The sequence below is a fragment of the Bombina bombina genome, chromosome 1 (genome assembly GCF_027579735.1).
Source record: "Bombina bombina isolate aBomBom1 chromosome 1, aBomBom1.pri, whole genome shotgun sequence".
Lineage (NCBI taxonomy): Eukaryota > Metazoa > Chordata > Amphibia > Anura > Bombinatoridae > Bombina > Bombina bombina.
In genome coordinates, this window is record NC_069499.1 from 1457122424 (window position 1) to 1457136706 (window position 14283).

The 14283-nt window shown below is 44.4% G+C and overlaps 1 protein-coding gene across 2 annotated transcripts in view; it reads left to right on the forward strand.

Moving 5' to 3' along the window:
* The window catches only part of PGS1 (phosphatidylglycerophosphate synthase 1), a 398675-nt gene that overhangs the window by 286524 nt on the left and 97868 nt on the right, over nt 1-14283 (forward strand). For both annotated transcript variants that reach the window (XM_053706226.1, XM_053706217.1), the window contains one exon: nt 13505-13999. In XM_053706226.1, coding sequence (XP_053562201.1) covers nt 13505-13999 — 495 coding nt within the window. The remainder of the gene's footprint in view (nt 1-13504; nt 14000-14283) is intronic.

A 14283-nucleotide genomic window follows, 5' to 3' on the forward strand; every position in this document is an offset into this window, starting at 1 on the left:
CCAAGCTCTGTCAAAATTCAGTACATACTGCTTTCAAGCCAGCTCTCCCTTCATGCTATTGCTGCTCAGGGGTTGAAACAAATTCTGAGCCATCTGAACTTCCACTACTTATCTATTGCTAGGCAACAGTTACGTTGGCCACTAAGTACCAGGTGAGCACTGGTTAATGTTTAAATGTAGCCTCTTATAAAAAAAAGAAAGAAAAGTGTAACCATTTAGATGAATTAGTATAGTAATTGCAATAGAGGATGAGGATTTTAGTTGGTGACAGCCATAGTTTGTTGTAAGGTCTATTCACAAAACCCTTGACACATATCCTTTCTTTCTCAAGGTTGTACAGTGTACTGCCATGCTCCCTTATGCAGAGAGCTTAGGACATGGAAGCTGGCTGCAAAGGAACAAATTATGTTCTGAACCTGCTGTATATTTTGTAGTGGACCCTTTTGTAGCAATGTCTGGTGCTTCAGGTCTCTAAAATTCTTGAACTACCTTTTTAGTTCTTGTAAAAATAATAATTTTCTTCATAAATGGAGAGAGTCCACAGCTGCATTCATTACTTTTGGGAATTAAGAACCTGGCGACCAGGAGGAGACAAAGACACCCCAGCCAAAGGCTTAAATACTCCTCCCACTTCCCTCATCCCCCAGTTATTCTTTGCCTTTTGTCCCAGGAGGTTGACAGAGAAGTGTCAGAAGTTTGTTTTTGTCTCTTATGGAGGGTAGTACTCTTCGACATGGGACGGGAGTTTTAAGCAATTCTGTCAGTCTCTCAGTGAGGGATGAAAGTTAGAGTCCGGAGATGCAGGAAAATTCTTTCTGCGAAACCATCCCGACTCATTTTAACAACTCCACGAGCAATCGGCGTTGTCGAACTTCGCTTCGTTGCCTGCTTTCTTCTCTCAAGTAAATGGAGGAGGCGAGGCTACTATCCATAACACTTGAAGGGCCGTGTTCCTGTTCCACAGCGTAGATTCCGGTAAGATTGTTTAATTTTACTTCTTCATGATTGTACTGTAACTCATTTGTTCCTGCGAACTCACATGAAGAAATACAAAGTCTCAGTGGGACTCCTTTAGTATCTTGGAATCAAGGGTTATTATTTCCTGAGGGGGATTATTGAACAGGGTTTTTTTAATAATGTTTGTTATATGATTCAATCTGCTTATGTGTAGTGTTAACTAAGCTCGTGGCTTTTAGAACATAACGGCCTTTTGAAGTAATGAGACCTTACATTCTTTTGGCGCTTGCGCGTCTACAAAGTCCAGATGTTTATTTCTCTCCAACATAGGTGTGTCCGGTCCACGGCGTCATCCTTACTTGTGGGATATTCTCTTCCCCAACAGGAAATGGCAAAGAGCCCAGCAAAGCTGGTCACATGATCCCCCCTAGGCTCCGCCTTCCCCAGTCATTCTCTTTGCCGTTGCACAGGCAACATCTCCACGGAGATGGTTAAGAGTTTTTTGGTGTTTAAATGTAGTTTTATTCTTCAATCAAGAGTTTGTTATTTTAAAATAGTGCTGGTATGTACTATTTACTCTGAAACAGAAAATAGATGAAGATTTCTGTTTGTAAGAGGAAGATGATTTTAGCAACCGTTACTAAAATCGATGGCTGTTTCCACACAGGACTGTTGAGATGAAGTAACTTCAGTTGGGGAACAGTGTGCAGACTTAGCTGCTTGAAGTATGACACATTTCTAACAAGACTTGGTAATGCTGGAAGCTGTCATTTTCCCCTATGGGATCCGGTAAGCCATTTTATTAACAAGAATTAAGGGCTTCACAAGGGCTTTAAAGACTGGTAGACATTTTTCTGGGCTAAAACGATTATTTTATAAGCATGGTTAATGGTTTATAGCTTTGAGGAGTTATTTTAATCTTGGGAATTTGTTTAAAAAAAACGGCAGGCACTGTATTGACACCTTTTTCACTGGGGGCCTTCTCTAATCATAGGCAGAGCCTCATTTTCGCGCCACTAATGCGCAGTTGTTTTTGGGAAGCAAGGCATGCAGATGCATGTGTGAGGAGCTCAGATACACTGAAAAAGCTTGCTGAAGGCGTCATTTGGTATCGTATTCCCCTCTGGGCTTGGTTGGGTCTCAGCAAAGCAGATACCAGGGACTGTATAGGGGTTAATATAAAAACGGCTCCGGTTCCGTTATTTTAAGAGTTAAAGCTTTCAAATTTGGTGTGCAATACTTTTAAGGCTTTAAGACACTGTGGTGAAATTTTGGTGAATTTTGAACAATTCCTTCATACTTTTTCGCATATTCAGTAATAAAGTGTGTTCAGTTTAAAATTTAAAGTGACAGTAACGGTTTTATTTTAAAACGTTTTTTGTACTTTGTTATCAAGTTTATGCCTGTTTAACATGTCTGAACATCAGATAGACTATGTTCTGTATGTGAGGAAGCCAAGGTTCCTTCTCATTTAAATAGATGTGATGCATGTGACAAACAATTTAGAGAAAATGATGCCCAAGATGATTCCTCAAGTGAGGGGAGTAAGCATGGTACTGCATCATCCCCTTCTGTGTCTACACCAGTCTTGCCCACACAAGAGGCCCCTAGTACATCTAGTGCGCCAATTCTTCTTACTATGCAACAATTAACGGCTGTAATGGATAATTCTATTAAAAACATTTTAGCCAAAATGCCCACTTATCAGCGAAAGCGTGACTGCTCTGTTTTAGATACTGAAGAGCATGAGGGCGCTGATGATAATGGTTCTGACATGCCCTTACACCAGTCTGAAGGGGCCAGGGAGGTTTTTGTCTGAGGGAGAAATTTCAGATTCAGGAAAAATTTCTCAACAAGCTGAACCTGATGTTATTACATTCAAATTTAAAATTGGAACATCTCCGCGCTCTGCTTAAGGAGGTGTTATCTACTCTGGATGATTGTGACAATTTGGTCATTCCAGAGAAATTATGTAAGATGGACAAGTTCCTAGAGGTCCCGGTGCCCCCCGAAGCTTTTCCTATACCCAAGCGGGTGGCGGACATTGTAAACAAAGAATGGGAAAGGCCCGGCATACCTTTTGTCCCTCCCCCTATATTTAAGAAATTGTTTCCTATAGTCGACCCCAGAAAGGACTTATGGCAGACAGTCCCTAAGGTCGAGGGGGCGGTCTCTACTCTAAACAAACGCACTACTATCCCTATAGAAGATAGTTGTGCTTTCAAAGATCCTATGGATAAAAAGTTAGAAGTTTGCTTAAAAAGATGTTTGTTCAGCAAGGTTACCTTCTACAGCCAATTTCATGCATTGTTCCTGTCACTACAGCAGCGTGTTTCTGGTTCGAGGAACTAGAAAAGTCGCTAGATAAAGATACTTCTTATGAGGAGATTATGGACAGAATTCACGCTCTTAAATTGGCTAACTCTTTTACTTTAGACGCTACCCTTGCAATTAGCTAGATTAGCGGCGAAAATTCAGGGTTTGCTATTGTGGCGCGCAGAGCGCTTTGGCTAAAGTCTTGGTCAGCGGATGCGTCATCCAAGAACAAATTGCTTAACATTCCTTTCAAGGGGAAAACGCTGTTTGGCCCTGACTTGAAAGAGATTATTTCAGATATCACTGGGGGAAAGGGCCACGCCCTTCCTCAGGATAGGTCTTTCAAGGCTAAAAATAAACCTAATTTTCGTCCCTTTCGCAGAAACGGACCAGCCTCAAGTTCTACATCCTCTAAGCAAGAGGGTAATACGTCTCAAACCAAGCCAGCCTGGAGGCCAATGCAAGGCTGGAACAAAGGTAAGCAGGCCAAGAAACCTGCCACTGCTACCAAGACAGCATGAGATGTTGGCCCCCGATCCGGGACCGGATCTGGTGGGGGGCAGACTTTCTCTCTTCGCTCAGGCGTGGGCAAGAGATGTTCTGGATCCTTGGGCCCTAGAAATAGTCTCCCAAGGTTATCTTCTGGAATTCAAGGAGCTACCCCCAAGGGGAAGGTTCCACAGGTCTCAATTGTCTTCAGACCACATAAAAAGACAGGCATTCTTACATTGTGTAGAAGACCTGTTAAAAATGGGAGTGATTCATCCTGTTCCATTAAGAGAACAAGGGATGGGATTCTACTCCAATCTGTTCATAGTTCCCAAAAAAGAGGGAACATTCAGACCAATTTTGGATCTAAAGATCCTAAACAAATTTCTCAGGGTTCCATCGTTCAAAATGGAAACCATTCGGACAATTCTTCCTACCATCCAGGAAGGTCAATTCATGACCACGGTGGATTTAAAGGATGCGTATCTACATATTCCTATCCACAAGGAACATCATCGGTTCCTAAGGTTCGCCTTTCTGGACAAACATTACCAGTTCGTGGCACTCCCATTCGGATTAGCCACTGCCCCAAGAATTTTCACAAAGGTACTAGGGTCCCTTCTAGCGGTGCTACGACCAAGGGGCATTGCAGTAGTACCTTACTTGGACGACATACTGATTCAAGCGTCGTCGCTGCCTCAAGCAAAGGCTCATACGGACATTGTCCTAGCCTTTCTCAGATCTCACGGGTGGAAAGTGAACGCAGAAAAAAGTTCTCTATCTCCGTCAACAAGAGTCCCCTTCTTGGGAACAATAATAGACTCCTTAGAAATGAAGATTTTTCTGACAGAGGCCAGAAAATCAAAACTTCTAAGCTCTTGTCAAGTACTTCATTCTGTTCTTCTTCCTTCCATAGCGCAGTGCATGGAAGTAATAGGTTTGATGGTTGCGGCAATGGACATAGTTCCTTTTGCGCGAATTCATCTAAGACCATTACAACTGTGCATGCTCAGACAGTGGAATGGGGATTATACAGACTTGTCTCCGACGATACAAGTAGATCAGAGGACCAGAGATTCACTCCGTTGGTGGCTGACCCCGGACAACCTGTCACAAGGGATGAGCTTCCGCAGACCAGAGTGGGTCATTGTCCACGACCGACGCCAGTCTGGTGGGCTGGGGCGCGGTCTGGGAACCCCTGAAAGCTCAGGGTCTTTGGTCTCGGGAAGAATCTCTTCTACCGATAAACATTCTGGAACTGAGAGCGATATTCAATGCTCTCAAGGCTTGGCCTCAGCTAGCAAAGGCCAAATTCATAAGGTTTCAATCAGACAACATGACGACTGTTGCGTACATCAACCATCAGGGGGGAACAAGGAGTTCCCTGGCGATGGAAGAAGTGACCAAAATAATTCAATGGGCGGAGAATCACTCCTGCCACTTGTCTGCAATCCACATCCCAGGAGTGGAAAATTGGGAAGCGGATTTTCTGAGTCGTCAGACGTTTCATCCGGGGGAGTGGGAACTCCATCCGGAAATCTTTGCCCAAATAATTCAATTGTGGGGCATTCCAGACATGGATCTGATGGCGTCTCGTCAGAACTTCAAGGTTCCTTGCTACGGGTCCAGATCCAGGGATCCCAAGGCGACTCTAGTGGATGCACTAGTAGCACCTTGGACCTTCAACCTAGCTTACGTGTTCCCACCGTTTCCTCTCATTCCCAGGCTGGTAGCCAGGATCAAACAGGAGAGGGTATCGGTGATCTTGATAGCTCCTGCGTGGCCACGCAGGACTTGGTATGCAGACCTGGTGAATATGTCATCGGCTCCACCATGGAAGCTACCTTTGAGACGGGACCTTCTTGTTCAAGGTCCGTTCGAACATCCGAATCTGGCTTCACTCCAACTGACTGCTTGGAGATTGAACGCTTGATTTTATCAAAGCGAGGGTTCTCAGATTCTGTCATTGATACTCTTGTTCAGGCTAGAAAGCCTGTAACTAGAAAAATCTACCATAAAATATGGAAAAAATATATCTGTTGGTGTGAATCTAAAGGATTCCCATGGAACAAGATAAAAATTCCTAAGATTCTATCCTTTCTACAAGAGGGTTTGGAGAAAGGATTATCTGCAAGTTCTTTGAAGGGACAGATTTCTGCTTTATCTGTTTTACTTCACAAAAAGCTGGCGGCTGTGCCAGATGTTCAAGCTTTTGTTCAGGCTCTGGTTAGAATCAAGCCTGTTTACAAACCTTTGACTCCTCCTTGGAGTCTCAATTTAGTTCTTTCAGTTCTTCAGGGGGTTCCGTTTGAACCCCTACATTCCGTTGATATAAAGTTATTATCTTGGAAAGTTTGTTTTTGGTTGCAATTTCTTCTGCTAGAAGAGTTTCAGAGTTATCTGCTCTGCAGTGTTCTCCTCCATATCTGGTGTTCCATGCAGATAAGGTGGTTTTGCGTACTAAACCTGGTTTTCTTCCGAAGGTCGTTTCTAACAAAAATATTAACCAGGAGATAGTCGTGCCTTCTTTGTGTCCTAATCCAGTTTCAAAGAAGGAACGTTTATTGCACAATTTGGATGTAGTTCGTGCTCTAAAATTCTACTTAGAAGTTACAAAGGATTTCAGACAAACATCTTCTTTGTTTGTTGTTTATTCTGGTAAAAGGAGAGGTCAAAAAGCAACTTCTACCTCTCTCTCTTTTTGGCTTAAAAGCATCATCCGATTGGCTTATGAGACTGCCGGACGGCAGCCTCCTGAAAGAATCACAGCTCACTCCACTAGGGCCGTGGCTTCCACATGGGCCTTCAAGAACGAGGCTTCTGTTGATCAGATATGTAAGGCAGCGACTTGGTCTTCACTGCACACTTTTACCAAATTCTACAAATTTGATACTTTTGCTTCTTCTGAGGCTATTTTTGGGAGAAAGGTTTTGCAAGCCGTGGTGCCTTCCATCTAGGCGACCTGATTTGCTCCCTCCCATCATCCGTGTCCTAAAGCTTTGGTATTGGTTCCCACAAGTAAGGATGACGCCGTGGACCGGACACACCTATGTTGGAGAAAACAGAATTTATGCTTACCTGATAAATTACTTTCTCCAACGGTGTGTCCGGTCCACGGCCCCGCCCTGGTTTTTTTAATCAGGTCTGATGAATTATTTTCTCTAACTACAGTCACCACGGTATCATATGATTTCTCCTATGCATATTCCTCCTTTACGTCGGTCGAATGACTGGGGAAGGCGGAGCCTAGGGGGGATCATGTGACCAGCTTTGCTGGGCTCTTTGCCATTTCCTGTTGGGGAAGAGAATATCCCACAAGTAAGGATGACGCCGTGGACCGGACACACCGTTGGAGAAAGTAATTTATCAGGTAAGCATAAATTCTGTTTTGCAATTGTGTTCATGCCCGATTGCCCCAGGTCTCTCAGCCTCAGGAGGGAACGTGCAGTTCCCTGCGGGTGTAACTGTTCCTGAGTGTTGTGCCTTTTGTTACAGACTGGCTCGCCTTCGTGTTCTTCTCAGACACGTTTGGGGACTCTATCCTTCTCGGTTATGGGACTCATCAGTGTCCTCCTTCGAATGGCTCACCTCGTTACCTTGTTAGACATGGAGGGATGAAGTAATCTCCTTTAAGTCTCGTTATTGAGATCCTTCCCAGTTTTGTTGGAAGAACAGGGTTTCCGTTTCCTGCGGACCTTTCTGTTCTTCTTGGGCGTTAACCCTCTGGTTGCCTGTCATTTTATTTTATCCGGTTAGGATAAATTTAATTTCTCTTACTTGGTGTATCCAGTCCACGGATTCATCCTTACTTGTGGGATATTCTCATTCCTTACAGGAAGTGGCAAAGAGAGCACACAGCAGAGCTGTCCATATAGCTCCCCCTCAGGCTCCGCCCCCCCAGTCATTCTCTTTGCTGCTCTAACAAGTAGCATCTCCCAGAATTTTCACAAAGGTGCTAGGGTCCCTTCTAGCGGTACTAAGACCGCGGGGCATTGCAGTAGCACCTTACCTAGACGACATCTTAATACAGGCGTCGTCTTTTCACAGAGCCAAGGCTCATACGGACATTGTTTTGACCTTACTAAGGTCTCACGGGTGGAAGGTGAACGTAGAAAAGAGTTCTCTGTCCCCGCTCACAAGGGTTCCCTTCCTGGGAACACAGACTCGGTAGAAATGAAAATATTTCTGACAGAGGTCAGGAAGTCAAAGCTAGGTAATCGGATTAATGGTCGCGGCAATGGACGTTGTCCCTTTTGCCCGAATTCATCTCAGACCACTACAACTGTGCATGCTCAAACAGTGGAATGGAGATTATGCAGATTTGTCTCCTCAAATACAAATGGACCAGAAAACCAGAGACTCTCTTCTCTGGTGGTTGTCTCAGGATCACCTGTCTCAGGGAATGTGCTTCCGCAGACCGGAGTGGATCATTGTCACGACCAATGCCAGTCTGTTAGGCTGGGGTTCGGTCTGGGACTCCCTGAAAGCTCAGGGCCTATGGTCTCGGGAAGAATCTCTTCTCCCGATAAACATTTTGGAATTCAGAGCGATATTCAATACGCTCCAGGCATGGCCTCAACTAGCGGAGGCCAAATTCATCAAATGGGCGGAGGATCACTCCTGCCACCTATCTGCTATTCACATCCCAGGAGTAGACAACTGTTAGGCGGATTTTCTGAGTCGTCAGACTTTTCACCCGGGGGAGTGGGAACTCCACCCGGAGGTTTTTGCTCAGCTGACCCAGCTATGGGGCATTCCGGAATTGGATCTGATGGCGTCCTGTCAGAACACCAAACTTCCCCTTTACGGATCTAGATCCAGGGATCCCAAGGCGGCATTGATAGATGCTCTAGTAGCGCCTTGGTCCTTCAGTCTAGCTTATGTCTTTCCACCGTTTTTTCTTCTCCCTTGGCTAGTAGCCAGAATCAAACAGGAGAAGGCTTTGGTAATTCTGATAGCGCCTGCGTGGTCACGCAGGACTTGGTATGCAGACCTAGTGGACATGTCATCGGTTCCACCATGGAAACTGCCATTGAGGCAGGATCTTCTAATACAGGGTCCATTCAAGCATCCAAATCTAGTTTCTCTGCATCTGACTGCTTGGAGATTGAACGCTTAATTCTAGCTAAGCGTGGGTTCTCTGAATCAGTTATTGATACTTTAATCCAGGCCAGAAAGCCTGTCACCAGGAAAATTTACCATAAGATATGGCGGAAATATCTTTGTTGGTGTGAATCCAAGGGTTACTCGTGGAGTAAAGTTAGGATTCCCAGGATTTTGTCTTTTCTCCAAGGATTATTGGAGAAAGGATTGTCAGCTAGTTCCTTTAAAGGGACAGATATCTGCTCTGTCTATCCTGTTACACAAGCGGCTGGCAGCAGTACCAGACGTTCAGGCGTTTGCACAGGCTTTAGTTAGAATCAAGCCTGTCTATAAACCTGGGGCTCCTCCATGGAGTCTTAATTTAGTTCTTTCAGTTCTTCAAGGGGTTCCGTTTGAACCTTTACATTCCATAGATATTAAGTTTTTATCTTGGAAGGTTTTGTTTTTGGTAGCTATCTCTTCTGCTCGGAGAGTTTCAGAATTGTCTGCTTTGCAGTGTGATTCACCCTATCTGGTGTTCCATGCAGATAAGGTTGTTTTGCGTACCAAGCCTGGTTTTCTTCCGAAAGTTGTTTCTAATAAGAATATTAACCAGGAAATCATTGTTCCTTCTCTGTGTCCTAATCCGGTTTCGAAGAAGGAACGACTATTACACATTCTTGATGTGGTTCGGGCTTTAAAATTCTATTTAAAAGCAACTAAAGATTTCAGACAAACATCATCCTTGTTTGTTGTCTATTCTGGTAAGAGGAGAGGTCAGAAAGCGACTTCTACCTCTCTTTCCTTCTGGCTGAAAAGCATCATCCGATTGGCTTATGAGACTGCTGGACAGCAGCCTCCTGAACGAATTACAGCTCATTCCACCCGAGCTGTGGCTTCCACATGGGCCTTCAAGAATGAGGCTTCTGTTGAACAGATTTGTAAGGCAGCGACTTGGTCTTCACTGCATACTTTTGCCAAATTTTACAAATTCAATACTTTTGCTTCTTCGGAGGCTATTTTTGGGAGAAAGGTTTTGCAAGCAGTGGTGCCTTCCGTTTAGGTTACCTGACTTGTTCCCTCCCTTCATCCGTGTCCTAAAGCTTTGGTATTGGTATCCCACAAGTAAGGATGAATCCGTGCACTGGATACACCAAGTAAGAGAAAATAGAATTTATGCTTACCTGATAAATTACTTTCTCTTACGGTGTATCCAGTCCACGGCCCGCCCTGGCAATTAAGTCAGGTTCAAATTTATTTTTGTAAAACTTAGAAAATTTAGAGGGTTTAGCACCTCTTTTCCTCCGGTCAGGGCGTTGTTGCTTTAAGAAATTGTCCTTTTTGGACTTGTTCCTTTAGTTGTTCTCTTCTTCATTGAGACCTCTTGGATTTTGTCTGTTTCCCTTTGTGGACGGGTCTCCTTCAGGGGACTTGGATTCCCTTCGGGAGTTGGTTCCTTTTTGGGACATTAGAAAGTGAGGTCTTTTTGGGCTCCGGTTAGGGGTTCTTCCCTGGTTTTGGGAATGCTCTGAATCTCCTTCTTGGGATAGAAGAGGTCCTAGTAGTTTTCCACTCATATGGTTCAGGTATTGCCTTCCAAGTGACATCCGAACCCATGTTTTACTGTCCTCTGACTTTGAATAAGAGGTGATGTGGAGGCGTGATGTTGCTCTGTTCGGGTGACTTGTCCTCACTGTTCCCCTTGTGTCTGCAGCTCGTGGCTAGTTGGACAGCATACTAATGCTCTGTGGCTACTCTATACTGTAGCAAACCGAGGGTTGCTAGTTCGATCCCCGGCGAGCTCTACTCAGCCTTTCCTCCTTTCGAGTTTGATAAATTGAGCAGCGCCTTGTGTCTCTTAAGGCGGATTAGCCGCACTTTTCAAGCACAGTCATGTTAATGTTGCTTGGACACCTGTGCCCTTTTATGGCCCCGGCTCTTTGGAGTGTTCGGCTCCTGCAAGGGGTGGTCTCTTTCCTTTGGGTTGGGACTTGCAAGGGCTTCTTGCTCTTATTATCCGGGTTATTCTGGATTTTTCCCTAGGAGGTCTGTTTTTTATATCAGACGAGGGATTTATGTTCCTGGATGATGTTTAATCTAAACATAGGTTGGGCACGGGCTTCTTGTCCTGATCTTCCGGTTGTCGAGGATTTTACTCAGCGTTTTCTCTTTGTGGATCCCGCTGTGGGATGTTAACGGACCTTATGATCCTAGGACTGGCCTGGGGGTTCTAGTTTCCGGGGTACTTGGGCTTAGCCCTTGTTCTGGCTGTTCTGTTTTACAACTTGGCCAGATTTACTGAGAGCTGGGGCTGCTTGGGGCTTGTCTTGTGCCGGACGATACAGTTCTCTTGGGACAGCCAACTAACGTGACCTGATAGTGGGCTTTCCAGCCCAGCAAACGGAAAGTTTGCGGTTGCTCAGCTGTCACTTTTGCGCCTGGTATGTGTGCTAACACGATGGTGTTTTAAGGGGTTCTTCCGTGTTCGTCAGTGACGTGGCCTTGTGTCCTCTCGGTTCTTCCTACGACTTCCTGTCTTATGGGCAGTTGTTTAGCGATGCTCTGCTTTCAGGTGGCTCGTTATCCTCCTTATGGAGGTGTGGTTCCTTTTTAGGGGCCTCTCCTGTGTTCGGGAGGTTGGAACAGATGTTTTATCTGGTTCGGGGATTGGTCTGCTCTTTGAGTTGTTCCTTTCCATCTGGGGAGCTGCTGGCTCCACATTGAGACTTAGTCGGGTGGCTTTGTTAGATCTCCTTGGGTCTCACGCCTGCTTGATTGTCTTTAGGTTGAAGTGGCTTTGTCCATTCTTCCGCTTTTTTGGGGGCCGATCTTGGGGTTCCTTTAGGTTCCCTTGCTTTCAGATCTACCGTTGCTTGGGCTGGTCCAGCTAGGTGTTGGATCTGAGATCTGTGGTCATCCTCAGGTCTTGGGGGTGACTGTGGACCTTTTTTTCCTTTTAGAGGTTCTGTGTCTCTCCCCCTTTTTGAGATCTGTGAGTAGGCTTGGTGGCCTGGATTGCCTGGAGTGTGTCCTCTGTCTTGGAGGTTGGGCAATCTGCTTTTTTGTTTGGCCGCTTCTTCCTTACGGATAGTGTTTTCTCCATGTCTTCCTAAGGATGGCAGCGCATTACTGGACTCAGATGTTTATTGCTGAATTTGCTACTTGTAATTTCTCTTTGCTCAGTCTCTGAGTTCTGACGTTTTGAGGAATTTGTCTTCAGCTGTCTTTTTCGGTGCTGTTGCACGATATTTGGGAGCTGTTTCTTCTCCTTGATGATGCCCGGTGGCTCCTTGTGGGTTGGGCGTCATCTTCCCTTGTTCTCGGGATCCATTCGGGTCTCTGTGGACTTGGCCTTACTTTAAAGGGGGTTTTTCCTTTTTGGATTTGCTGTACCTTTTGGGTATCCCTTTGGCTTATCCCTTGTTCTCTCCCTTTTGTGGTTTTAGGTACTGTACTAGTAAGGGTTGTTTGGAGACCGGCTGCTGGGCAAAAGTTCTCCTGGAGGAGTTGGCTCAGTGAGTCTGCTTGCGGTCTCTAGTTAGGCTTTCGGATTATCTGCATGTCAGTGTCCTTGGGGCCTTTTCCTTCGAGTTTTTTTGCCCGTCTCCGACGAAGTGGGGTTTGGTTGGGTTGTGGTATTTTCAGGCCTATTGTACCCTCCCGTTTTTGCATTCAGTGTCCTCTATAGCTTGGGTATTGTTTTCCCAAAAGTAATGAATGCAGCTGTGGACTCTTTCCATTTATGAAGAAAAACTTAAATTATGCTTACCTGATCATTTTCTTTTCTTCAGATGGAAAGAGTCCACAGCTCCCCACCCATATTTTTTCTGTGGTTCGTCTCTTATTTTTTATTCTTCTAGCACCTTTTCACCCTTGTATTTATTCTACTGTTCCTTGTTTCTCGGCAGAATGACTGGGGGATGAGGGAAGTGGGAGGAGTATTTAAAGGGACACTGAACCGAATGTTTTTCTTTTGTGATTCAGATAGAGCATGACATTTACTCCTATTATCAAATTTTCTTCATTCTCTTGGTATCTTTATTTGAAATGCAATGTAAGTTTAGATGCCAGCCCATTTTTAGTGAACAACCTGGGTTGTTCTTGCTGATTGGTGGATAAATTCATCCACCAATAAAAAATTGCTGTCCAGAGTCGAACCAAAAAAAAAAAAGCTTAGATGCCTTCTTTTTCAAATAAAGATAGCAAGAGAACAAAGAAAAAATGATAATAGGAGTAAATTAGAAAGTTGCTTAAAATTGCATGCTCTATCTGAATCACGAAATAAAAATTGTGGGTTCAGTTTCCCTTTAAGCCTTTGGCTGGGGTTTCTTTGCCTCCTCCTGATGGCCAGGTTCTTAATTCCCCAAAGTAATGAATGCAGCTGTTGACTCTTTCCATCTGAAGAAAAGAAAATTATCAGGTAAACATAATTTAAGTTATAATCTTCATTGTAACAGTGACCTTGATATTTTCTACCACATTAAAAACTTGGAACATACTAGAAGGAGCTGGGTTTTTAAGGGGGGGTACTGAAAACATTTGATCTCACGTTATTTCTATATAATGTAATAGTTTTTTCTTGTGCTATCTGGATATATTTTGAGAGCGACAAAATCATTGAGGGATTGAGGTGTCACTAACTGGTGTTCTCTCTTTCTAGGTAACAAAGCTGTTTATTGTGATGCAGCCAGAAAGAGAATTATGGGTGTGATAGACTCCGCCAGACGCAAACAATATGAACAACATAATGCCGATTTCCAGAATAGAACACCTACTGAGTATGCTATGACTCCAGATACCTGGGTGTATCCATTGGTACAGATGAATCCTTTTGGAATCCAAATAGATGAGTTAGTCACAGAAACTCTGTTAACAGATGCTGAGAGGGGAGATCAAATGTATTTGACGACTGGCTACTTCAACCTTACCCAGGGCTATATGGACCTTCTGCTGGGTACACGGGCTAGTTACAACATCCTTCTGGCCTCACCTGAAGTAAATGGCTTCTTTGGAGCCAGAGGAGTTGCGGGTGCAATACCTTCTGCTTATGTCCACATAGAACGTCAGTTTTACCATGAGGTACAAAGGCAACATCAGCAACACAGGGTCAAGCTTCAAGAGTATAACAGAAACCAGTGGACTTTCCATGCTAAAGGTAAAAGCTACCTGCTAGTTTGCAATATGCTACTGAACTGTAAAACCTTTAAAATGTACTTTGTTGTAAAACATTTAAAGGAATCTTCCAATGCAAAAATGACACTCTATAATCTATTACAGCATGCATTTTTCACTTTACTTATTGATCCTAGCTAACTGTGTTTAACCCAGGGCTCGACAAACCCAGGAGCACTGGTTTAACCCCCACATGGAGGTTTAACACATAGCAATTGCAACGTTTGTGGCTCTCAAGCAGAACTGTACCTTAGCAGAAAACTACCA